The 25,663-nt window shown below is 39.8% G+C and overlaps 4 protein-coding genes across 6 annotated transcripts in view; 1 reads left to right on the plus strand and 3 right to left on the minus strand.

Moving 5' to 3' along the window:
• The window catches only part of LOC310787843 (metalloreductase STEAP4-like), a gene marked incomplete at both ends in the record, with an annotated part of 9,392 nt that extends 6,426 nt beyond the window's left edge, over window positions 1–2,966 (plus strand). The window contains 4 exons of the mRNA XM_083649309.1: window positions 1–50; window positions 157–310; window positions 468–638; window positions 2,703–2,966. The exon at window positions 1–50 is cut by the window's left edge and continues 45 nt beyond it. Of these exons, the coding sequence (XP_083505435.1) occupies window positions 1–50; window positions 157–310; window positions 468–638; window positions 2,703–2,966 (639 nt within the window). The remainder of the gene's footprint in view (window positions 51–156; window positions 311–467; window positions 639–2,702) is intronic.
• A 5,765-nt stretch (window positions 2,967–8,731) lies between these two features.
• On the minus strand, window positions 8,732–12,979 carry LOC310782914 (C-reactive protein-like). 3 transcript variants are annotated; one of them, XM_083643710.1, is made up of 5 exons: window positions 12,916–12,979; window positions 11,164–11,224; window positions 10,375–10,477; window positions 9,982–10,285; window positions 8,732–9,807 (listed from the first exon to the last, which is right to left on the minus strand). In XM_083643710.1, exons 1-5 carry the CDS (start codon window positions 12,958–12,960, stop codon window positions 9,580–9,582), a joined length of 741 nt encoding a protein of 246 aa, XP_083499836.1. In that variant the 5' UTR covers window positions 12,961–12,979; the 3' UTR covers window positions 8,732–9,579. The 3 variants fall into 3 exon arrangements, with proteins under 3 accessions (XP_083499836.1, XP_083499838.1, XP_083499837.1); XM_083643712.1 differs by lacking the exons at window positions 11,164–11,224; window positions 12,916–12,979 and adding an exon at window positions 12,592–12,694; XM_083643711.1 differs by lacking the exon at window positions 12,916–12,979 and having other exon boundaries at window positions 11,144–11,220.
• A 116-nt stretch (window positions 12,980–13,095) lies between these two features.
• Window positions 13,096–16,553, minus strand: LOC310782950 (C-reactive protein-like). Its single transcript, XM_083643732.1, has 5 exons — window positions 16,087–16,553; window positions 15,807–15,867; window positions 15,082–15,184; window positions 14,695–14,992; window positions 13,096–14,567 (listed from the first exon to the last, which is right to left on the minus strand). Exons 2-5 carry the CDS (start codon window positions 15,865–15,867, stop codon window positions 14,340–14,342), a joined length of 690 nt encoding a protein of 229 aa, XP_083499858.1. The 5' UTR covers window positions 16,087–16,553; the 3' UTR covers window positions 13,096–14,339.
• Window positions 16,554–16,762: 209 nt separating this feature from the next.
• LOC310782939 (C-reactive protein-like) lies at window positions 16,763–20,177 on the minus strand. The gene is made up of 5 exons (XM_083643726.1): window positions 20,080–20,177; window positions 18,854–18,914; window positions 17,903–18,005; window positions 17,507–17,807; window positions 16,763–17,339 (listed from the first exon to the last, which is right to left on the minus strand). Exons 2-5 carry the CDS (start codon window positions 18,912–18,914, stop codon window positions 17,112–17,114), a joined length of 693 nt encoding a protein of 230 aa, XP_083499852.1. The 5' UTR covers window positions 20,080–20,177; the 3' UTR covers window positions 16,763–17,111.
• Between the last annotated feature and the right edge of the window lie 5,486 nt (window positions 20,178–25,663).

Raw genomic sequence — 25,663 nt, forward strand, 5'->3', positions numbered from 1 at the left:
CCTGGAGTTCTGGCCTCCTTCCTTCAGCTCTACAGAGGCACTAAGTACAGGTCAGACATCATGATGCTCAGCACCTCAGACAGAGTTACATTTGTAGGGACAGAGTCTTTGACATGATAATAAAGCCACAGCAAACATACAGTATGGCTATTCCAGGCGCTTCCCTGATTGGCTGGATCGCTGGATGCTGTGCAGGAAGCAGCTGGGTCTGGTTGCTCTTGGCTTTGCCTTTCTACATGCCATCTATACGTTAATCAACCCCATCCGCTATGCTGTCAGACACACACTCATCTCGCAGGTGGTGGATGAGGTAGGCTGGCTCAAACCTCTGTCTACATTTACATCCCATAGGGGCATAACGGTCTATTCACTAGAGGGAGAGTCACCACAGTTAGTTTCTACCGGTTTGTCTGTCTGTCTGCCTGACTGACTGTCTGTCTGCGTGTGTGTCTCTCTCTCACTCCCAGATGAAGGAGAATAAAACCACTCCATTTGACTTTGATCAGACGGAGGCCTGGGGCACAGACTCCTTCTATATGCTGGGAATCCTGGGCTTCTTTCTTTACGTCCTTCTAGGACTAACATCCCTGCCCTCTGTGGGAGGCTCTCTGAGCTGGAGAGAGTTCAACTTCATTCAGGTCTGTGTGTGTGTGTGTGTGTGTGTGTGTGTGTGTGTGTGTGTGTGTGTGTGTGTGTGTGTGTGTGTGTGTGTGTGTGTGTGTGTGTGTGCGTGCGCGCGCGTGTGTGCGTGTGTGTGTGTGTGTGTGTGTGTGTGTGTGTGTGTGTAGCAGAACTGTTAATTTAGACATGCCTAACACTCTACATGTCAAATATTATATGAATATATGGCCATTTAAATGTCCAAATAGTTTAGGAAAGTGACGTTGGTGAGAAAAAGCCGTAGGACGTGCTTGGGCGAGGTTTAACAATCGATTGCTAATGTCTTAACTGCATTGATGACGTTAGCTTGAAGCCAGGGTTAGCATTGAGCCAGGGTGTCAGGGTGTCATTAAACTGTTTGTAACCATTACTTGGTCATAACAATATCTAACCAGCTGTCCAACTTAGGATAATAGCAGCAAAAGTGTCTGACTCAGGACACAGTTCATTCGTTCGTTAGTTAGTTAGTTAGTTAGTTCATTCGTTAGTTCATTCGTTTTGTTTATTGTCCTTTTGGAAATTCTCTTTGTGACTGTGGCAACAGTCAGACAAATACAACCACAACAGAAATACATTAGAATTAAAGACAGCCATTTAACAACAAAGTGCTCCAACTCAACATCACCAACAATAAAAAATTAAGTACAACAAAATGCAAGTGGCACACACCTCACATCATCAGGATGTGTGACAGTGGAAGGTATAAAGGACCTCTGGGCACGGGACATCTGCAAAGGCTGCAGCCGTACCTCCATCCTGATGCTAACAGGTGTGTGTTTGGGGCAATAAACCTTATCAGTCAGGTGCTTGCTATCAGTAAAACCTCTTTCCATGCCTCTGTGTAATTGCAAATTTAGAGTTGAATTAAAGTCATTAAAGTGTTGTAAAAGCAATACGTCACCGGCACTCGTCTCCTCGGAGCCTAGTTAACTAACTGGCAACCCAACACAGGCACACTGTGAAAGCCTGGCTAACTTTAGCTCTGGACTTTAAATGTTAAGTTATTCATTAAATATAATTATACATGAATATATAACCCCCAATGAGAAGATTATGAATACAGTTCACAGGTCTGTTTGTGTAAAGGTCAGGTCCATAGGTAGACCAAGGACAGGGAGTGTGGATGTGAGAGATAGAGGTTTAGGTCAAGCTAATGCTTATCATGAGCAGAGTTGAAAGACATAAGATAATATTAACAGGTAACAATCTACATAGGCTGTTTGGTTGACATAGTCCATCTTGCTTGTGATCACGATTGTCAACAGATTAATGTAAATTCTTATGAATGTTCCCATGGGAAGAATTAGCTATTCCAAATTGCTAAATGATAAGATCCCCGATATCATGCGGGTGCAGTTTATTACTAACCTGACACTGCCAGATGGGGGCGCTGCGTGCAGCATCCGGTTAGTTCATTACCACAGTGCATTCATTTGACTGTTCCCTTATTGTGTACAACTTTGCACTCATTCTAAGTCACTCTGGATGAGAGCATCTGTCAAATGCTAAAAATATAAATGAAAACACATTGTCCAAGTAATTAACAATAACCAAGCTTCAAAGGCCACTAGTGCCGCAAAACCAATTATTCTCGAATGGCTGCGAAACATTTTGTATTTGTAACTCGTTTAACTTTTAACACTAGAGGATTCCACAAGCACATCAAATATTCAAACTCTCAACTTCAAAAACTTGCACTAGGCTAGACAAAAGTTAGAAGCAACATGTGTTACACATTTCCAGCCTTAAAATCTGTTACTGTAAAATCAGACGATGACATGCAAACCTAAATGAAAGCTAGCTGTGCAGAATGCTTGCCTAATCAGGCCTATTCAGGCACATTTGATGACAACAAAACACAATTTATTCGTTTTGAAAAACATAAATGACATACAGTACAGCATTCGAAATCTAAATATGTGAAACAGGAACATATAAGATGCGATCCTTTAACAAAAACACATCTTTATTGTGCAATATCAGTTGGTGGATATCCGATTTCCGAATAACTCTCTTACTCCATTTTGTGTGTTGTCGCTCAGTCCAAGTTAGGCCACCTGACCCTGTTCATATGCACGGCACATGGTTACATCTACGGCTGGAACAAATTCCTCAGCCCCTCTACCTACAAATGGTGGACCCCTCCGGGCTACATGCTGTGCCTGGTGGTGCCGTCTGTGGTGCTGCTGCTCAAGCTGCTGCTCCTCCTCCCCTGGGTGGACCGCAGCCTCACACGCATACGACAGGGCTGGGAGAGGACAGAGCCGCGCGAGGAGAACTGCCAGATCAAGGCCACCAACCTATGAACTCTGACCTCTGAAGTCATGTGGGTTTCCAACTGAGCTCAGGATGGTATAATGTAGGAGTAATTCAAAATGACTATATGAGATTATTATTATTATTATTATTATTATTACAGTATTATATATATATTTTTTAATCTGACTCAATATTTCAAAAAGAGATGTCTTAAACTGTCAAATGTTTGTATTTTGTAGGTAAGTTTTGCTTTCATGACAGATGATAATTTTCTCCATATTTAAAGAGTATACTGCACCCAAATGGACAGGTGTTCCGTGGATGTAAATGCTTTTGTAATGCATATTCTTTTGCTTTTGAAAACAGCTAAATCTGTATTTGATGTTTGTGCTGTTTTTCGCTGAATGTGCATGGTGAATAATACACATAATCCATTGTTTTGATACACATACACGGTAGATAGACAGTAGTTTCTTTTTTCCTCTCTTCTCTCCCTTCAAGTGAAGCTACAGTATCCCTGAGGCATGCTCTCTCTTTTCAGGATGTTATCTCTCTGTTTTCTAATACAGATACACTAGCTCCCTGCCCAAACATGTTTCCTGCGTGCGTGAACGTGCAGACATGCACGTGCACACGCACGCACGCACGTACGCACGCACACGCACACGCACACACACACACACACACACACACACACACACACACACACACACACACACACACACACACACACACACACACACACACACACACACACACACACACACACACTCAATGCAGATGAGAGCAGGATTAAGCAAATTATCTCACCAAGCACAGCCACACACACGTGCACAATCACATAGCCTACATGTGTACACCGATGTACAAACAGAAGGTCTGCTGCTCTGAAAGGAATATGCAGAGACTGTCTTGCCCAAAGCAGAACATTTAGTCAGCGACATCCTATTATCTAGCATCTAACAGCATTATCTGTGCACACAATCTCCAATCCCTTGCACCCTCTCACACTGTGTTATATTCTCCTATTACCAAAGAGTTGCTGTTTATTTTAGCCTATTTCCTGCTGTTGGGTGCAGTGGGCTGTGAGAGTGCTGATGTATAAATGAGATAGTATTCCTCGCCTTGGGAGAGAATTAAGATGTAGCTAGTAGCAACACAAGGAAAAGCTGTGAAACAAGAACTTACATTCATTGTTTCCACTCAGGTCGAATTCCACACACTGAGGCAATCCTGACACCCATAACAAGATTATTTGTGTCCAGCCATGATGGCTCACTTCAATAGGAGCATGAACAAACAGCTCAAACTGAGGGTAAAGACATAGACCATATGAATACACCAAGGATTTATCTGTTAATGTACACTTGGATGTTGCACGTTAGCAAGACAAATTTGTGGTATACACTGAAACATTTATGTGATATCAAACTGTATTCTCATAAAATATTCCTCTCAACATAATGTTCTCTCCTACAATTTAGCCTCTATAATCTAATTTCCCTCAGACTAGAAGGCAGATGGGCTGTGAAGCTGTCTTGATTTTAGGTAGCATTCAATTGTCATATAATTATGATACAATTGTCTTGAGGCTGTAATAACACCATCCAAAACCTTTATTCTGTTGTTTTTCTTTATTTTTTCCTGACAACAATGGTTACCGTAGTTCCGAAAAATCCAACAGCACCCATACAAGTGAGCGAGCAGAGCCTTCAGTCAGGTAAATATAGGAGTAATGCGCTAAATGAAGGCCCCTGAGTGCCATTGTTTAGTTACTGTAACCAGTATGAATTAGCATCAATATAACTTTTCTTCTACAGTAAGTCTCTGGCACTCTGGCTATAGCCTATATACTACCTTATGGCTAAATATAAAGCTATCAGGGACATTGGTCCTTGAGTCTTAGCACTAGTCATTTTAAAGTACCTATAGTAGATGTTACTTTCAGATCTTTTGGATGATTCGTTTTGGGATTAGTGCTACAATAAGACTGGTGCACTGCAACATTTGTTCGTGCTTTTTAGGCCTATTTGAGCTATTATAGCAAACACATGTGAGAGGCTTGTTTCTTTGTCCCAAGAACAGGGAAATGTTGCGTTCATTATTGCCAAATTGTGTATTCACACCCCACAATTACACAATTACTGGCCGTTTAGTCAGGCCTCACGCACAGAGTTGGCATGCGGCCTCTGCTCTCTCTGCCCAGAGGGCTTTTCATAGTCCACTTCCCTGGCTGATTCCGACTCCAGGCAGCATGTGCACCTCCACTCAGGTGAGCTCCATCAGTGGCTAACGAATGGAGCTCTCCAAGGTGCTGAACCTGTATTGACTCATTTGGGCCACTAATTAGCCATTTTTGCCAATTTGGTTGGCCCTAATTACCTCATTCAAAAAGGTATATTCTGTTAGGTCACCCATACAGGGGTGCTCTTTACATTCTCTTTAGATTCAGCGTGATTGCACGTAAAATGGCATAGCTGTGGCCAGACACACTTTCTGCTCACTCACAGAGACGTTGCTTTCTTATTATAGGAGTACATCACATTGCTTTTAGTATACTGCAGTGGATCCCAACGTGTTTAGTCTTATTCCAACGTGTTTAGTCTTATTCCAATGTGTTTAGTCTTATTCCAACGTGTTTAGTCTTATTCCAACGTGTTTAGTCTTATTCCAACGTGTTTAGTCTTATTCCAACGTGTTTAGTCTTATTCCAACGTGTTTAGTCTCATTCCAACGTGTTTAGTCTCATTCCAACGTGTTTAGTCTTATTCCAACGTGTTTAGTCTTATTCCAACGTGTTTAGTCTTATTCCAACGTGTTTAGTCTTATTCCAACGTGTTTAGTCTTATTCCAATGTGTTGTCTTATTCCAACGTGTTTAGTCTTATTCCAACGTGTTTAGTCTTATTCCAACGTGTTTAGTCTTATTCCAATGTGTTTAGTCTTATTCCAATGTGTTGTCTTATTCCAACGTGTTTAGTCTTATTCCAACGTGTTTAGTCTTATTCCAACGTGTTTAGTCTTATTCCAATGTGTTGTCTTATTCCAACGTGTTTAGTCTTATTCCAACGTGTTTAGTCTTATTCCAACGTGTTTAGTCTTATTCCAATGTGTTTAGTCTTATTCCAACGTGTTTAGTCTTATTCCAACATGTTTAGTCTTATTCCAACGTGTTTAGTCTTATTCCAACGTGTTTAGTCTTATTCCAACGTGTTTAGTCTTATGTACCCCTTGAGCTGTGTTGCCATACCAATAGTACCCCTCACTCATGTCTGTTGTTTGCGGTGCAAAGACAATACTGTGCTAAGGTGGATCCGTACAAGTACAAGTACATCCATACAAAATATATTTGTCACTGAACTGCTGGTGTTTGGGATTATCGCCTTTTGTCCTTTTGTCACTGGCTCCCCTAAACCTGAATCTGGAGTGACAGCGGCTGGACCTTTGAGCCATTTATCCATGTTTGCACGTTTGGTTTGTGCAGTTTTGACATGCGTGAACATGACCTCACAGAGTAGTCTTAGGGGACATTCACACCAAAAGCATTTTTTTCAGTCAGAACGCTATGAAAATCATGTTGAGAGCGCTTCCATTGGGCACAAAACACAGCACATGGATGGTTTTTTTTTGTGCTCCGTTTGTTTTCCCCTGCAGTCACGCGCACTAGAGTTGAGCACACAACGACCACATGGACGGTAGCCAGCTAGTTTTGTCTGTTTGATGTTGTTCACTGTCAACATGAAATCCAGATTATTGTCAATTCTGGCAGCAGTGGAGGTTGAGGATACCTCGGGAGGAGAAATGGTACCCACATGGAAAGAATCTATATGAACATATATGCAACTATATGCAACCTATATGCAACCTATATGCAGCATATATGAGCATATAGGCCATATATATGTCGCATATAGGTTGCATATAGGCCAGATTTAGGTGCATATATGCGCATATAGGCCATATATATGCCGCATATAGGTTGCATATAGGCCAGATTTAGGTGCATATATGCGCATATAGGAGCATATAGGCCATATATATGCCGCATATAGGTTGCATATAGGCCAGATTTAGGTGCATATATGCGCATATAGGAGCATATAGGCCATATATATGCCGCATATAGGTTGCATATAGGCCAGATTTAGGTGCATATATGCGCATATAGGCCACATTTATGCCGCATATAGGTTGCATATAGGCCAGATTCAGGTGCATATAAGTGCATATACCGGGCATATAGGTCTCCTATAGCTTCTTTATATCCACATATAGGTACTATATGTGCACATACAGGGCATATATGTCTCCTATATAGCTTCTTTATATACACATAAAGGCCCTATATGTTCATAATACAGGTCATATAGGTCTCACTTCTTTATATCCACATATAGGCCATATATGTACACAATACAAGGTATATGCCTCCTATATAGGTCATTTACAAATCTGTTTGTATACACTGTGTCATAATCCATATATACCCAGCGAGCACAAAACGTTTTTTCAACGTTGATTTTTAGTTTAAATCTGGGTGATATTGGGTTTGAACGTCTAAGACCTAATTTCACCCTCTTTTCAACCGGCTAAAATGCGGTTACAACGTAAACGTGTAAAAAAACACAATTTGGTTCATCATATTGTTAAAACATTTGTTGTAGTTTGGAATAGAGACAATATTGATAGTGTGTGAATTGGCATTTTATTGTCTTTTATTGTGTAACTGAGAGTTGAAATCTGGTCTACACGAAAACTACATTTCAACGCATTTTATGTCACATGAAATATCATAAATATGGGACTATAGGCTATGTGGTGCCAGCAAAAAGCTTCCAGGACACAACTATGGTTAATAGTTTAGCGCAATACTATAAAATAATGAATTCAGTTCCTGCAGCAACGCGCATGCGCAAGTACTTACTAGCTGTGACTGACTAGACCAAAGCAAGTCTGCACCGGTCTGCACCAAGTGCGGAACGAGGTGCTCTGGGCACACTATGTTATTGTAACAGACTATACGAGGCTCTGTGTAGGCCTACCTCCTGAGTCTCTGGTGTTAAATGAAGTTAACCTCTGAAGCCGTACAGCCTACAGACTATAGATGCACACACACACACAACATAATTTTAGTCTGTTACATAATATGACTTGTACGCATCACATAAAATAACTTCCCGATCGCTGACAATTGTGGTCTATGTTGTGTGCGAGAGAGTATATAATGTGCCCGGCTCTCTGGTTAGTATAAGAAAATGTATAGCTCAGCATGTGAATCCCGTGTGCGCTGATAATTTTTTTATTTAAGATCCTACATATAGGTACATATATGTACATATAGGTTTCCCATATATGGTGCATACATAAAATTGGCCGATTTCCTATATTATATGTACATATGTACATATATGTACCTATACATATAGGTACATATATGTACATATAATATAGGAAATCGGCCAATTTTATGTATGCACCTATATGGGAAAACTATATGTGGCCCTATATTAAAACATATAGGGTACATATAGATTCTTTCCATGTGGGTAGGGGGAGTGGAAAAGACGAGCAGGGCGCTTTGCTCTAATGTTCAACTTTTTTCAGCTTTAAAACGCCCACAGCGCTCCTCCAAAAACAACAGACGCCACCAGCGCTAAACGCCAGGTGCGTTTATTAAAAGAGGAGCACGTTTAGCATGAGACATACATGACATAGAGAATTAATTGCAGAAAGACGCTGGCAGCTCCAAAAACGCTTTTGGTGTGAATGTCCCCTTAGAGTTGACACCTGCCGTGGGGGAATATTGCATACCATTTGGGCTCATGGAAAGACTTGAATTTTCTCTATTTTTTTTATTATCATTTTGGAAATAAATTGTAATCCCCAATCTTGCCAAGCTGTAAGCTGCTCGAGTACCCCCTATGGGTAGTTGGGTACACATAGCCCTGGTTGGGAATCACTGGTATACAGTACATACAGGATATCACTGGAGAACAGCTGATGAAAAAGTCTGTGGACTGCTGCATGTTCTGATGATGAGACTGTGAAATGTCTTTCATATAGCTTAATTCATTGAGTGAACTTCAAACAACACATTATCAGAAACTCCACTCTGCCATTGTCCTCCAAGAACACAATAGTTGTCTCCCATAATTTCCCCTATAATTGTTATAATTCAGTCTAGAAACAGCTGGGCTGTAAACTGGTCTTACTTAAAGGGAACATGATTTTATTTCTAATGACATTATTTTGAGGGTATAATTATAACACCCCGATTTATGATCAGTTCAGATTTAAGTTGGTTAAGAAAATCCAATGACATAAGGTATGGGTGCAGACATTCAGCATGGCACATTTCACAATGAATGAGAGAACAGTTACATCAAGACTGTTTAAGCTAAGGAAAGAGGAAAAAGACAGATGTTCAAATGAATGTTACATGTGACCTCATGATCAGCAAAACAGAAAGCTGGAAAGAATGCTTTACTTGATACAGAGGAGATGGAGAAACCTTTTGGAAATGCTATCACTAATTCATCAGTGAATATTCATTTAACATGAATGGAAGACACCTTCAACAGGTATTAATTGCATTGGACATAAAGAAAGTCTGATTTGAACTTCATCTAGACATTATCTTGATTTGGCCATTTAGTGACATTCATTTAGTGACACATTCATTCACTTGTTTATTTTCCAGCAGCACTCTTCCAGTGATCTGGAACTGCAGTGCCCTCCAGTTGAGCACATTGCCTGGGGTGAAGTTCAGATCATCCATGTAGCGCTGGATCTCACAGGATGAAAGGACGTAGTCCCACATGTGGACATCAGAGATCATGCCAGTGAAAGACTGCTTACTGTCAAACCCCCCACCATGGGAATCCTGCTCCTGTGGACATTGCAGAAAGAAGACTGAGATAAATGATAGTAGGCCTAATATTGTATCCCCCCCCCCCCACACACACGAAATGAGATGTCTATGCTTTATAGAGGTATACGTTGTAACTTAACAATCCCCCAGTATTCGTAGGAAGACTATCAACTGTATTAGCCAACAACGTACCTGTCCTAAGATAATGATAGTGTGTCCTGTGATGTTTGATCCAGAGGTGACAAATTTCCTGGCACTGGCCTTTCCATCCAGCCACAACTGTCCCAGTCCAGACTGAGAGTCCCAGGTGGCACAGACAGAGTGCCATGTGTTCAGCTTGTACTCCTGCCCGTCCATTTCCACAGGAGGAGCAGTGTCCTTGACATACAGCTCGATCCCATTGGGTGCGTTCTTCTTGAAAATCAGGAAGTCATTGGCAGAAGAGGGCGTGGCCAGAGAGAACAGGACATGGTTTCTGCTGAGGTCTGTAAAGGACCTGTAGAGACAAATCCCCGTGCATTATGCCTTTCACAGTCAGACATGTGGTGAGTTCATCACAAATAGCCTATGCCATGTTTATAATACCTGAGACAGACAGTCAAAGCACTGAAGTCCTCTCTTGATGTTTCCAGCTTTACAAGAGCTGTGTTGGTCTGTTGTGGGAAGGTGAACATTTTACCTGTCAGATCTAAACCGACAAAGAGACCATTTCAAAATCAGACCACAAATTTAGCATTAGCAAATGAATTACACAGTAGAGACAGAACTATATATTCAGTGTATTCAGTGTAAGCATGCAATAATTAATGGCATTGATATTTTTGAGAAGTGTTTTACTTACTTACTAGGCAAACAGCCTAGTAAGGTATAAAGCTATTCACTGAATAAGTAAATAAATAAATAAATACATACATACATACATACATACATACATACATACATACATACATACATACATACATACATACATACATACATACATAAACAAACAAACAAACAAACTGTGGGGGTAGCAACCTTGATACATACTGAATTGACTGTACTTTTTTTTTTTTTTTTACAGTGAATAGTGTTCCCAGAACTTGGAGATGAGGAAAATACTTATAAAAGAGTTCAATTAAGTTTTTCCTATACTTTATTACAAACTTAGTTGAAGTCAATTATACTATAATTTTAACTGTGAAATTAAAAAAAGTTTTAAAAATGAACATCATTTAAGTTACAAAACAAGACAATAGACATAAATGCTTATATGGGCAGTAGGTTATTTCTATGGAGATACATTCTATTTTGTATATTAGCATTCAAATAGAGTGTACAATTAATAAAGCTAATATTTATTTCAGTCGATTACCTAAAAAAATAATGTTGTACCTTGAGCAGCTGCCGCCCATGCTGCTGCTGTCAGCGTCACCAGTAGAGGTAGAACCTTCATCTAATGCAGTGTATCTTAAAGTGTGGGGCGCGCCCCACTTGTGGGGCGCAGTGGTATTACAGGTGGGGCGCGGGTGAAATCCGCGGAACCAATGTTTTAGCCATTTTTAGGTCGGACTTCTTTTCCCCGTGAGGAAATAAACAAACCCCGCGCTTCCGTAGTGACCCGTTCATTCATCAGACAGACTGGAGGCTGTTTAGTTTAGATTAGTGCACAATGAAGAGACATTTGGCTGGGACAAACAAGGAGTCGGAGGGCGGCAGTCAACTAAAAAAACCGAGACGAAAATATGATGACGCCTATCTTGCTCTGGGATTCACAGTCAATGCGGTAGGAGACGAGGAGAGACCAGTCTGTGTTCTCTGTCTGAAAACTCTGGCAGCGGACAGCATGAAGCCTAACAAATTAAAAAGACACTTGGAGACAACACACCCCACTTTCGTCAATAAGCCACTCGGGTTCTTTCAGAGGAAACTCGGTGAATACCGCAAGCAGGAAAATCGCTTTGTAAAAGTGGCATCAGTGAACAGCAAAGCACAACTAGCGTCATACAAGGTCGCATACAGAATTGCACAGTGCAAGAAGCCGCACACCATCGCTGAGGAGCTCATACTCCCAGCAGCTATCCATATGGTGTCAACTATGCTGGATGAGACCAGCGCTGCAAAATTGAAGACTATCCCGCTGTCCAATGACACAGTTGCAAAACGTATATGTGACATTTCAAATGATCTCGAGGAACAACTCACGGAAAAACTGACAGACACACGTTTCGCCTTACAAGTGGACGAGGCTACGGACAGCAATAAAGACTGCTTGCTTATCGCCTATGTTCGCTTTGTCACGTCGGAGTCACTGAGTGAGGATTTGCTGTTTTGCAAGTACGTTACAAGCAGAGCAACAGCTGAAGAGCTATGCTTCTGGACAGTTACCTGACACAACACGGGCTGAATTGGGAGAACTGTGTGGGTTTTTGCAGCCACTAATACTGAGAAAACTTGAGTCCTCACCATTATTATTATTATTTTCTGCACAGGTTGCACTTTATTATTCTTTTGAAAAGATTTGCAGTGGAAAACAGGCTCATTGCAGCCACTAATACTGATAAAACTTGAGTCCTCACAAATGTCTGCACTTATTATTTTCTGCAGGTTGCACCTTATTATTGTTTTGAAACGATTTGCAGTGGAAAACAGGCAGCCCTTAATACAGTGATAGTGACTTGAACTCACAATTAAGATATTTGAATTTATTTTGTTTTGTAGAGGTTGCACTTTATTGTTATTGTTTTTGAAAAGATGTGCAGGGCAAAACAGCCAGAATATAGAAATGAATGGTCATTATGTCAATAAAAGTTAAACTTGGACCGTTTTGTTTCAATTTTGTTGGGGCGGTGGGGCCCGAAAGATTTTCTTCCTCCAAAGTGGGGCCTGACAGAAAAAGTTTGAGAACCACTGATCTAATGCAAAGAAGACAGACACAATAGAAAAGGCTCAGATTAAATTAAATTAATTGCGTAAGTTTTACTACTGTATCACACAGCTTACAGTATAGACAGTACTAGACTACAAATTAATTTTCTGTTATTGTGCTTAATCTGCTGTTAGAATAATCTGCAAAAAGTTACTTTAAAATACAGTATCACTTTGTTCCTGTCTAACCTGTCAGTGGCTATCATGTCTTGATCTTACCTTGTGATCTATGCAAGTGTCAGGATGTTGTGTGCAATAACACATATAGTGAATTTGTCATGCTTTATACTTCCTCATCCCCCATGGGTGAGTTTGTGTTTACTTCCTTTTATAATTTTTTTGTTAGCACAGACACGTATTGCAAAAGTGTTCTTCCTCATTGAAATTTTGTATTGATTCAGCAGAATTCATGTTGAAAGATGAGATTCAATATAAAAGCACTTCATTACACAATGTTTTTGCGAATGTGCATTGCCAACTGCAGGCACTTAGCAATGTCTCATGAGGTACATTAGGCTACAGTATATTTATACAATTCAGATAGACAAGGCTTTACAGTGGAGCTGCATGCACTGATGTGATGAGACCCCACTGTGAAATTCAGCACAATTCTTTTAAATCCTATTCAAATTCGACGTCTGTTGACCACAGTAAAAGGTCTTTCATACATGTATCTTATCTAATGGTGAACTTCAAACAACACATTCAGAAACTCCACTCTGCTATTGTCCTGCAAGAACACATGATGGTAGTTGTCATCTCCCATAATTTCCCCTATAATTGTAGATAATTGTCCTCAGTCTAGAAGGACAGGGCTGTAAACTGGTCTTACAGTACTTAAAGGGAACATGATTTTATTTCAATTTCCAATGACAAAATGATTTTGAGGATATAATAACACAAAATCAAGTTTTATGATCAGTTCAGATTTAAGTTGGTTAAGAAAATCCAATGACGTATGAGTGCAGACATTCAGCATGGCACATTTCACAATGAGAGAACAGTTACATCAAGACTGTTTAAGCTAAGGAAAGATGAAAAAGACAGATGTTCAAATGAATGTTACATGTGACCTGATCAGCAAAACAGAAAGCTGGAAAGAATGCTTTACTTGATACAGATGAGATGGAGGAACCTTTTGGAAATGCTATCACTCATTCATCAGTGAATATTATTTTATCATGAATGGAAGACACCTTCAACAGATATTAATTGGACTGGTCATAAATAAAGTCTGGTTTTGACTTATGATCTTGATTTGGCTATTTAGCAACATTTATTTAGTGACACAGTTTTGTGATCAGTTCAGATTTAAATTGTTTTAGAAAAACCCAATGATGTATGGCTGAGTGCAGATATTCGGCACAATGAAAGGACAATTACATCAATAAACTGTTTAACAGAAGCTATACCTATAGGAGAAACACAAATGAATGTTGCACGTGACATGATCAACAAAAGAGAAGGATGGAAACAATAGCCACTACTTGATGAGATAGAAGAACCTTTTGGAAATACTATCACTCATCAGTGAATATTGATTTAACATAATTGGCAGACGATTTTAACATAATGCTTTGCATTGGACAAATAAAGTATGATGTCCACTTTATAACATTTGATTTGACATTTGATTTGGTAATTTAGTGACATTCATTTAGTGACACTTGTTTATTTTCCAGCAGCACTCTTCCTGTGATCTGGAACTGCAGTGCCCTCCAGTTGAGCACATTGCCTGGGCTGAAGTTCAGATCATTCACGTAGCGCTGGATCTCACAGGATGAAAGGACATAGTCCCACATGTGGACATCAGAGATCATGCCAGTGAAACACTGCTTAGTATCAAACCCCCCACCATGGGAATCCTGCTCCTGTGGACATTGCAGAAGGAATTTGAGATAAATAACAGTAATATTGTATATTTTTATTTTCTGAAATGAGACATTAATTAAGTTATAACTTAACAATCCCACAGTATTCATAGGAAGACGTACGTACCTGTCCTAAGGCAATGATTGTGTGTCCTGTGATGTTTGATCCAGAGTCGGCAAATCTCCTGGTACTGGGCTTTCCATCCAGCCACAACTGTACCAGTCCAGACTGAGAGTCCCAGGTGGCACAAACAGAGTGCCATGTGTTCAGCTTGTAGTCCTGCCCGCCAACTTCCGCAATACTGTTCCTGGCATACAAGCTGAACACATTAGCTGTGTTGCTCTTGAAAATCAGGAAGTCATTGGCAGAAGAGGGCGTGGCCAGAGAGAACAGGACATGGTTTCTGCTGAGGTCTGTAAAGGACCTGTAGAGACAAATCCCCGTGCATTATGCCTTTCACAGTCAGACATGTGGTGAGTTCATCACAAATAGCCTATGCCATGTTTATAATACCTGAGACAGACAGTCAAAGCACTGAAGTCCTCTCTTGATGTTTCCAGCTTTACAAGAGCTGTGTTGGTCTCTTGTGGGAAGGTGAACATTTTACATGAAAGATCTAAACCGACAAAGAGACCATTTCAAAATTAGACCACACATTTAGTATTAGCAAATGAATTACACAGTAGAGACAGAACTATATATTCAGTGTATTCAGTGTAAGCATGCAATAATTAATGGAATTTATATTTTTGAGAAGTATTTTTTGTGTGTAATTTACATACATGTAAAACTCTGCAAACAGCCTAATGAGGTATAAAGCTATTCACTGAATAAATAAATACATTCCTTAATAAAAAAATAAAAAAATAAATCGATCAATGAATTAATTAACTGTGGGGTAGCAACCTTGATACATACTGAATTTACTTTTTTTTTTAAATTGTGTGCTATCAGAACTTGCAGATGAGGAAATACATGGTAAAACAGTTCAGTTCAGTTTTTCCTATAGTTTATTACAAACTTAGATAAATTTAATTTTACTATCATTTTAACTGTGAAAAAAAAACGTTTTAAAATTAACATAATTTAAGTTACAAAACAAGACAATAGACATAAATGCCTATATGGGCAAATTTCTAAGAAGATGCATTTGATCTATTTTGTACATTAGCATTTAAATAGAGTGCACAATTAATAAATAGAATATTTATTTCAGTCGATTACAAAAAATAATGTACCTTGAGGAACTGTTGCCCATGCTGCTGCTGTCAGGATCACCAGTACAAGTAAAACCTTCATCTAATGCAAACATGACATGAATATGCTCAGATAAAATGTAATCCATTACATATGTTTTACTACTGTCTCACATAGCTTACAGTATAGACTACAAATTAATTTGCTGTTATTACGCTTAGTCTAGTGTTAGAATAATCTGCAAAAAAGTTAATATAAAATACAGTATCACTTAATTTGTTCCTGTCTAACATATGAGTGGGTATCATGTCTTGATCTTACCTTGTGATCTACAGTATGCAAGTGTCAGGATGTTGTGTGCAATAACGCATAGTGAACTTTTCATGCTTTATACTTCCTCATCCCCCATGGGTGAGTTTGTGTTTGCTTCCTTTTACAATTTTTTTGTTAGCTCAGACACATATTGCAAAAATGTTCTTCCTCATCCAAAGTTTCCATTGATTCAGCAGAATTCATGTTGAAAACTCATATTCATGTTGAAAGATCCCATTCAATATAAAAGCACTTCATTGCACAATATTGTTGCGAACAGCAGTTGCAAATGTGCATTGCCAAATGCAGGCACTTAGCAGTCTCATGAGGTGCATTAGGCTACAGTATATTTACACAATTCAGAGAGATGAAGCTTTTCAGTGGAGCTGCATGCACTGATGTGATGAGACCCACTGTGAAATTCAGCACAGGCCATTCGTTTAAATCGTATTGAAATTCTACTTCTGTTGACCACAGTAAAAACAGCTATTGTCTTTCATACATGTATCTCATCTAATAGTGAACTTCAAACAAGACATTCTCAGAAACTCCACTCTGTCATTGTCCTGCAAGAACACATATCTCTCCCATAATTTCCCTAATTTCCTAGAAGACTGATAGATGGACTGTAAAGTGGTTTTTAATTGTATTTCCAATGACAAAATAATTTCAATTATATAATAACACCACCAAAACCAGTTTTGTGATCAGTTCAGATTTAAATTGGTTTAGAAAAACCCAATGATGTATGACAGGACATCATTGAAAGGACAATTACATCAATAAACTGTTTAACAGAAGCTATACCTATAGGAGAAACAGAAATTAATGTTACACGTGACATGATCAACAAAAGAGAAGGCTGGAAACAATAGCCTATACTTGATGAGATAGAAGAACCTTTTGGAAATACTATCACTCAGTGAATATTGATTTAACATAATTGGCAGAGGATTTTAACATATGCTTTGCATTGGACAAAGAAAGTATCATGTCCACTTTATAACGTTTGATTTGACATTTGATTTGGTAATTTAGTGACATTCATTTAGTGACACTTGTTTATTTTCCAGCAGCACTCTTCCAGTGATCTGGAACTGCAGTGCCCTCCAGTTGAGCACATTGCCTGGGCTGAAGTTCAGCTCATCCATGTAGCGCTGGATCTCACAGGATGAAAGGACGTAGTCCCACATGTGGACATCAGAGATCATGCCAATGAAACACTGCTCAATATCAAACCCCCCACCGTGGGAATCCTGCTCCTGTGGACAGTGCAGAAAGAGTCAAATTGAGATAAATAATATTGTACATGTTTTATTTTCTGAAATGAGACATCTACTGTATGCTTTATAGAGGTATAAATTATAACGTAACAATCCCACAGTCCGTAGGAAGACTATCAACTTTAGATGCTAACAAACAATACTACCTGTCCTAAGGTAATGATAGTGTGTCCTGTGATGCTTGATCCAGATCTGGTGAATTTCCTAGAAGTCGGCTTTCCATCCAGCCACAACTGTCCCAGACCAGACTGAGAGTCCCAGGTGCCACAAACAGAGTGCCATGTGTTCAGCTTGTACTCCTGCCCTGCAAAGTCCACACTACTGCTGCCCTTGCCAACCAACTCAATCACATCGGCTGGGTTCTTCTTGAAAATGAGGAAGTCATTGGCGGAAGAGGGTGTGGCGAGAGAGAACAGGACATGGTTTCTGTTGACATCTGTAAAAGACCTGTATAGACACAAATAACAGATTCCCATTCATCATGTCTTTCACAGTCAGGAATACAAGTGGGTTCTGTCATGCATATAACATGTTTATAATACCTGAGACAGACAGTTAAAGCACGGAATTCCTCTCTTGATGTTTCCAGCTTTACAAAAGCTGAGCTGGTCTTTTGTGGGAAGGTGAACATTTTACCTGAAAGATCTAAACCGACAAAGAGAGCATTTGGAAATCAGAATACAAATTAGACATTAGTAAATGAATTACACAGTAGAGACAGAAATACAATTACCAGTGGAAATACCACATGTGATAATTAATTGAATTTATAGTTTTTTGAGAATAGTGTTTTACTTGTCTTTTTTTGGTATAATTTCCATTTTAAAACTCTGCAAACAGCTTAGGTATAAAGCTATTCACTGCAAATTAAATAAATACAGAAATGCACGAGTACATAAATAAATACATAAATACATCAATCAATCAATCAATCAATCAATCAATCAATACAAACACACACACACACACACACACACACACACACACACACACACACACACACACACACACACACACACGGATCATGGTAGCAACCTTGATACAACTGAATTGACTTCTCTGAATATAGTGTTATCAGAACTTGGATGAGGAAAATATAAAAGAGTTATAAAATAGTAATTTGTTATGGTTTATTTACTTTATTAGAGACTAGTTGAATTAAATTCTACTATAATTTTAACTGTAAAATAAATAAATAAATAAATAAATAAACAAACAAACAAACAAACAACCAAACAAATAAATAAATAAATGAATAAATGAATAAATGAATAAATGAATAAACGAATAAATGAATAAATGAATAAATGAATAATTAAAAATCATTTAAGTTAATAAACAAGACAATAGACATAATGCTGCATTGGCAGTATAGGTTATATATGCAAGAATATACATTTGATCTATTTTATACATTATTAGCATTCACAGTACAGTTAACACATCTAATATTTATTTCTGTCGATTACATCGAAGAGAAAAAAGTCTTGTACCTTGTGGATCTGCAGCACAGGCTGCTGCTGTCAGCATCACCAGTAGAAGTAGAAACTTCATCTAATGCAAAGACAACAGACACCATGGAAAATGTTCAGTTTAAATTAAATCCATCAATTAGGTTTTACATCTACACATACGACATGCTCAACTACAAATTAATTTTCTTGGTTTGCTGTTACAATAGAGAAACAGCAAAAAGTTAATTTCACCTCCTGAGTCCCCCGGGGTTCCTGCGAGGACATCACATTTTGCCGTTTCTATACTATAATACTTATTTCTGCTGAACTCAGACCTCTTGTCCTCACTTGGGGACACCTAAGCTACAATTTTGTCGTAGTAGAAGAAGAAAAATCTACTTCCTGTCAATACAAGATGGCTAGCAAATCAACCAAATCCTCCTATCAGCACTCCCGAGACAAACGTGGCCAAGGTAATAAACCTGATCAAATTGTATGGATGAAACTTGTTGATTTATGTTTAGGACCCTTTGAAGTTTGTAAAGACATGCAGGTTTGAAAAAAATGTGCATTAGTAACAAAGTACAATGTTGCTAAAGTTGAAGCACTTGTACGAGGACAGTGCACGGGTTAATCTTTCCTATTGAAGCACTTGTGCGAGGACAGTGCATTAATCTTTTCGTTTTCTGAGGTGAAGATGTAATGAGAAAACATTATTTGGGGAGATAAGGGAAGACACTATACTAGTTTACAAGAGTCTAAATAGTTATTGGGTGTGGTATACAATATAAATATAAACAATAAATATCAATTATAAATAGAAATAATAAATACTATAAATCAGACATATTTTTACGTGTTTTTTGTGTGTTTCCAGGGCATGTTGATCTGACAGCAGCTGAAAAATTGTTGTATTGGATAACAGGCAACCTCTCTGAGCTGGAGGATGTTTTTCTGCAGGCATTTTATTTTTGCACAGCCATGATAGGCATTAAAATATAGAGAAATACTTTATTACAAGTTGGTGACTTTATTATGTTAACAGAAAGATTGCACCAGTGACCTTATGCGAGGACATCATTTTTAACTATTTTCTACTTACTTTTTTTATTTATTTTTATTAGTACTTAGTTTTCCGAAGTAATCCCAAATAGCAAAGAGAAATAAAAAATCCAATGCAGCTAATGGGGTCGGGACTCGGGAGGATAAAGTATATAATCACATTGTTCCTGTCTAACATTTCCGATATCATGGCTTGATCTTACCTTCTATGCAGGTTTCAGGATGATGTGTGGAATAATGCATATAGTGGGTTTTTCATGCTTTGTACTTCCTCATTCCGCATGGGCTTGTGTGTTTGCTTCCTTTTACCGTTCTTTTTCTTTTCTTTTTTCTTTTCTTTTTTGTTATTTCAGATACTGTTGCAAAAATGTTCTTCCTCATAGAACATTTTGATGGATTCAGCAGAATTCATGTTGAAAGCATGTTCGAGTTGAAAGATCCCATTCTAGTATATGCACTTCATTACACAATGTTGTTATGAACAGCAGGCACTTCAAATGTGCATAGCTAACTGCAGGCACTTAGCAATGTGTCATGGTGCATTTCTGCATTAAACAGAGCTTTTCAGTTGAGCTCTTACGTAACTGTAAAAAATGAAAAATAAAGGCACAGTGAAGAAATTTTATTATGGAGGCTTCGGCACATAAACGTGCTAGAGTGTATGTATACTTTAGAGGTCCGGTACCATGTAACTACATATGAACTACAGTTGAATAGACTCACTCCACTTTACAGGTCCGGTACCATGTAACTACATATGAACTACAGTTGAATAGACTCACTCACACTTTACAGGTCCGGTACCATGTAACCAGTGTTTGGCAAGTTACTTTCAAAATGTAATATACTACATATTACTAGTTACTTTCAAAGTAATAAGTTACTTTACAATATTACTGTCTGTGTAGAGTAACTCATTACTTATTACACTACTTTTGCATTACTTTCACCAAAACAACAGCAGCAGCAGAATGGCATCGCCGCGCCCGGAACATCCCGCAACATCTTTTCAAGCGCCTTGAAGTCAGTGTAAACCATCCAAAATTCTAAATGTTATTCTTTTCCTTTGGAAATTATTTGATCTTTTTTAAATATGTGCTTTGATTTTAAACATTTTAACTCAATTTGTAACTTGAGTTACTTGACAAAGTAACTGGTATAATATTACTGAAATCCTATAAGTAATAAGTTATATTACTGAGTTACTGCTAAAAGTAATATATTACATGTAATATGTTACTTTTGTAATGAGTTACCCCCAACACTGCATGTAACTACATATGAACTACAGTTGAATAGACTCACTCCACTTTACAGGTCCAGTACCATGTAACTACATACAGTATGAACTACAGTTGAACAGACTCACTCCACTTTACCGGTCCATTACAATGTAACTACATACGAACGTCATTTATAATGTCATTGTTCATGTGTAATTACAAATAGTTCATATGTGACTACCTGTAAAATAAAGGGTTACCCACTTTTTCAGTATAATGACCGCTTAAAGTGCTTTACAATAATGCCTACATTCATCCATTCACACATCACATTCACACACCGACGGCTACAGCCATTCAAAGCAGTTAGGCGTTCAGTTTCTTGCTCAAGGACACTTTTAGGGCCCTATCTTTGTACGGCGCTATCGTTGGGGCTGCCGTTTGCACACCTCTTATTGCTATCTGCCCAGCGTCTTAAGCTATTGTCTGCCTCCACCATCCAGTTTTGCGCTGGGATCTAAGCGCAGAGACAGGTGTAGGCATGGCCCAGGCGTGTCCGTGGGCCTCTAGCCTATCATCTCCCTCCCGCAAGTGTCATTTTGCGCTCTGGCGAAGATACCGTCGCTATGTTCTGAGCGTAAACAGAGGTTTGGGCGTTCCCCGTGACAAAATAGGCATTCCAGCGCAATGTGTTAGAAAAAAAGACCTTGGGCGCCCTCAATTTTAATGCCACCAAATAGCTGGTCTTAGCGCAAAAACAACCTCTATGCCAGGCGTACGCCTGAGCGCACAGTACACAGTATTCTCCGAGCAGTGCAGGAAATCCTCACTTGGATAGGCCTACTGTACATTACGCACGGCTCGCACGCGGACACACTTCCCTCCTCAGAATGCCACATTGATTTTCAACTAACCTACACTGCAGAAAAAAACACACCTTGATTTAAAAATGATAATTTGTTTGTCATGGTTTTCTGCCAAAAATGTGATTTGCTTTTGAATTGGATTACCAGGGGAACGAGGGTCTGGCGGGGCAGGAGTCTGTGTGTAGCGCGGGGAGGGGTGCTTTTAAGTGTTCGGTTAGTGTGCCGGGTCCTGGAGGGGGGATCTCCCCGGAGAAGGTGTGAGCTGGGCCCGGTAGGCAGGCCAGGTGGGTCGGTGCACAGGGTGGGTAGAGAGGCACTGAGGCAGCGCTGTGCGCGGTCCCGCAGATCGAAATCAGTTTCTGGCAGCAAATCACTTTTTGACACAACACCGGCCACTAGGCTATCCAGTAACCTCTCTCCCTGCAATTGCACCATGCAACAATAGCTTAACCCGAGTGGACAATTCTGGTATAAGCTATTGAAATAGGCTATAATTAAAATCTCACACATCCCTTTTAAATCTGTATGTTATAGCCTATATGAGCGGAACGACTAATTAATAGGCTACTAATTACAAAAGCATAAATTTTCGTTACGAATCGGAACTGGTTCATCCTCCAATTCTTTCCCTCTCTTGTTTTCTCCCCCCTCTCCCTCTCTCTTTTCTCTCTCTCTCTCTCTCTCTCTCACTCTGTCACTCTGCACTGAGGAAGAAAGAAGCTGTGTCACAGACGTGATGGCGGTAACGCTGTGGCTTTTAAGGGGAGTGATCTCACCTTGTGAATCCTGTTATGGGCATAAACACGCCTATGGAGGTTTGCGCCGAGATGACGTGAAGCGCAGCGGGCCGACACGCCCACAATTAGGGCTTTGCGCGGTGCTATTCCAGCGCAAAACGGGCGCTAACGCAAAATTACCCCCGTTGCGAAGATAGGGCCCTTACACACTTTTTGACATAGTGCCGGGAGGAGCCAGCCTCAAACCAGGAACTTCAAATAACACATTCTTAGAAACCCCAAGAACACAGAGTTCTCTCACATAATCTCCCCTATAATTATGTGATGGCTGCTACCTTTAGGAAAAGAGCACCGCCTCTAGTAGGTGGGCCAATTAGAATCAATCATTCCCCTTAAGAAGGCCAGGTGTGCTAGCCAGCCTCCCTTTTGCCTGCCTTCACCCTGCTGTGTTTTAGTGTGATTTCCCCCACTTTTCTGCAGTACAGCTGACACAGGTAATCCAAGTTTCAGACTGAAAATGAGCATTTATAATTATCTTCCATGGTCTCATAGTGTATATATATATATATATATATATATATATATATATAATCATAATATAGGCTGGATCGGTCCCTAGCTCCGTGACTCTGGTGGCCTGTGCTTTCGCCCAGTGGTTGAGGTAGGCCGAGCTCATTGTACCTTCTCCTTCCCCAGCATTTATGTTTTGAAATGCCATCTTTGATAATAGGTCCCATCCCATGCTGCATGTAGGCTTCAACAGATGCCCAGTGATAGGCAGTTTCCCCTCCGGCTACACCAAGCTTAGCCTAGATGCCTCACGCTTGTAACAACTCATTGAGGTAAACAGTAGGAGGTTTACTCCTCCGAGGTAAAGTCTTCATCTGAAATAGGCGTTTTACACTTTCCTTATTTCTCACGCAGGATCCAGCACCAGGCTGCTGTTTTGCCAATAGAGTTTTGCCCATGTGTTGCTTACGGTGCTTTTAGTCATTGTTTTAGCATTGTTTGTATGTTAAACAAAGCCTAATTTTATGATTGACTTGTCCACTGTATTACGGCATTTTATATACACTGTGTGTACGGATGAACCAACTGTTCCACAGTTACCCTTTTGGGTCTTGACCAATTGGTCAAGGCTTTCAGAATCATAGTTTACAATAAAGAGATGATTTTGGATTAATCGGTTTCCTCCTTTTGTTTCCCCAGGGCCATCATCCTTTCTTATAGCAAACTTTAAATACACATTTTGTGTTCACTAGATGCACGTCTCCTGCTCCGTCTGTAACCTTTTAAATTGAACCTTTGTGTGAAGGCCCAAGTATTTGTTTGAAACAAGTGGTTACTTATACTGGGCCGGGTTACAATTATAATCATTTTCCTCAGTTTAGAAGGGAGATGGGCTGTAAAGGGGTCGTACTTGTCCTCACTCACTGCTTTCTTCTCTCTGTCTGCTCGCGCTTCACCTCCCCCTCGCGTGCCCGCTCCAAACTCCAACGCTGTTCTGCGTCTTCAGTACGCGCACCCTTGATAAACGGTGCTGATAGAGGGCCTTTTGTAGGCCTACTCAAATCCTGGAGCTTTCCTAGTGGGTATACCTGCATATCATCAGCTACGTCGTAGACTACACCACGACCGGTCTTTAGAGTGGACTGGTCTAGCGAACACTTAAACACTTAAAACCGTATGGAAACTGTAAGATTATAGACTAGTGAGAGACAGAGCCTGACCGCCGTGTGTAGTTACAAAGACATTACTGTCAGTTGAAGATTTAATCGAAATCGCTTGTTCAATAAAACAAGACACAAATGACAGCGGGATGGTCCTACTACTGTAACGTTAGCTAGCGTTAGCTCACTGCCGATGATGGATGCTGTTTCTGGGTTGCAGACACTTGATAAGAAGACCGACGCACCGACCGGCCAGGTCACGGCGATAACTAAAACTACAGTTACCTTTTAAGAAAAGACGTCTCGCCGCTTTGGTGAAAGTTAGTTTATTAGTTTATTTGACAGGGAGCATACAAAAGACATTAATCCCCATAGGGGAAGAGATGCATTGTAACAGATTTAGCCATAGGCTAATTTCCATCTGGAGTCCCTGGGCAGGTGGATTCAGAGGCCATTTAGAGTTAAAAAAAAAACACAATAAAATACATAAAGTGTAAAAAATAGGGAAAGGGCATAGGTTAGTACAAAATAGATGATAGTACAACAAAAAAAGACATACATGCATACATATGTATACAGTTGCCAAAAATAAACACACACACACACACACACACACACACACACACACACACACACACACACACACACACACACACACACACACACACACACACACACACACACACCAGACAGTACCACCATGCGGTTAGTGCTGGCAACACTGTGCTCAGGAACCACTTCTTAGCTTCACGGGATAAACTATTGTAGGTTGGAAAGTTTTTTATATTACTGGGTAACTTATTCCACTCCTTTATTGCTTTAAAGGAGAAAGCAGTCTGGGCGAATAACTTTCTCAGAGGAACGTTACAGTCCCCTCTTGATGCAGACCTTAGTGCTCTAGTTCTTATCTCAGAGCAGGACTGTACAAATTCATCCACATTTTTTATTTTCTGACCATTCACATAGATGTGAATCGACTGTTGATCAACTGTTTCTTGATTTATCCTAATGGTGGCGTCGTTTTCTTCCAGTCTCTGGCCTGACCTGTGAACTCCTGAAGATGAGCTCCGAATGCCGTCGTGTGATTGGTTCCCGGATCGCCATGTGCAGGGCCGATTTTACACTTCATGGGCCCCTGGGCTATTCATCTCTGCAGGGCCCCCCCCTCAAGCGGAAGGGGGGGCTTCGGTGGCGCCCAACGGGCGCCGCCGAAAAAAAATTTGAGTGTTTTTTTTTTACCTTTTTTAGCCGTATTTAAAGGAATATCTCATTTTAAATCAACATTAGGATT

The sequence above is a fragment of the Poromitra crassiceps genome (assembly GCF_964638095.1).
Source record: "Poromitra crassiceps genome assembly, chromosome: 1".
Classification (NCBI taxonomy): Eukaryota; Metazoa; Chordata; class Actinopteri; order Beryciformes; family Melamphaidae; genus Poromitra; species Poromitra crassiceps.

Excerpts from the sequence above, each read along its gene's own strand:
- LOC310782939 (XM_083643726.1), bottom strand. The coding sequence starts at position 18,914 with ATGAAGTTTCTACTTCTACTGGTGATGCTGACAGCAGCAGCCTGTGCT. Across the intron at positions 18,006-18,853 it reads CTGTGCTGCAGATCCACAAG|ATCTTTCAGGTAAAATGTTC; the intron begins GTACAAGACTTT and ends TTGTCGGTTTAG. Across the intron at positions 17,340-17,506 it reads CTATCATTACCTTAGGACAG|GAGCAGGATTCCCACGGTGG; the intron begins GTAGTATTGTTT and ends CACTGTCCACAG.
- LOC310782950 (XM_083643732.1), bottom strand. The coding sequence starts at position 15,867 with ATGAAGGTTTTACTTGTACTGGTGATCCTGACAGCAGCAGCATGGGCA. Across the intron at positions 15,185-15,806 it reads ATGGGCAACAGTTCCTCAAG|ATCTTTCATGTAAAATGTTC; the intron begins GTACATTATTTT and ends TTGTCGGTTTAG. Across the intron at positions 14,993-15,081 it reads GCTTTGACTGTCTGTCTCAG|GTCCTTTACAGACCTCAGCA; the intron begins GTATTATAAACA and ends TTGTCTCTACAG.
- LOC310782914 (XM_083643710.1), bottom strand. The coding sequence starts at position 12,960 with ATGTGTTATTGCACACAACATCCTGACACTTGCATAGATCACAAG. Across the intron at positions 11,225-12,915 it reads ACACTTGCATAGATCACAAG|ATGAAGGTTCTACCTCTACT; the intron begins GTAAGATCAAGA and ends ACACTGCATTAG. Across the intron at positions 10,478-11,163 it reads ATGGGCGGCAGCTGCTCAAG|ATCTGACAGGTAAAATGTTC; the intron begins GTACAACATTAT and ends TTGTCGGTTTAG.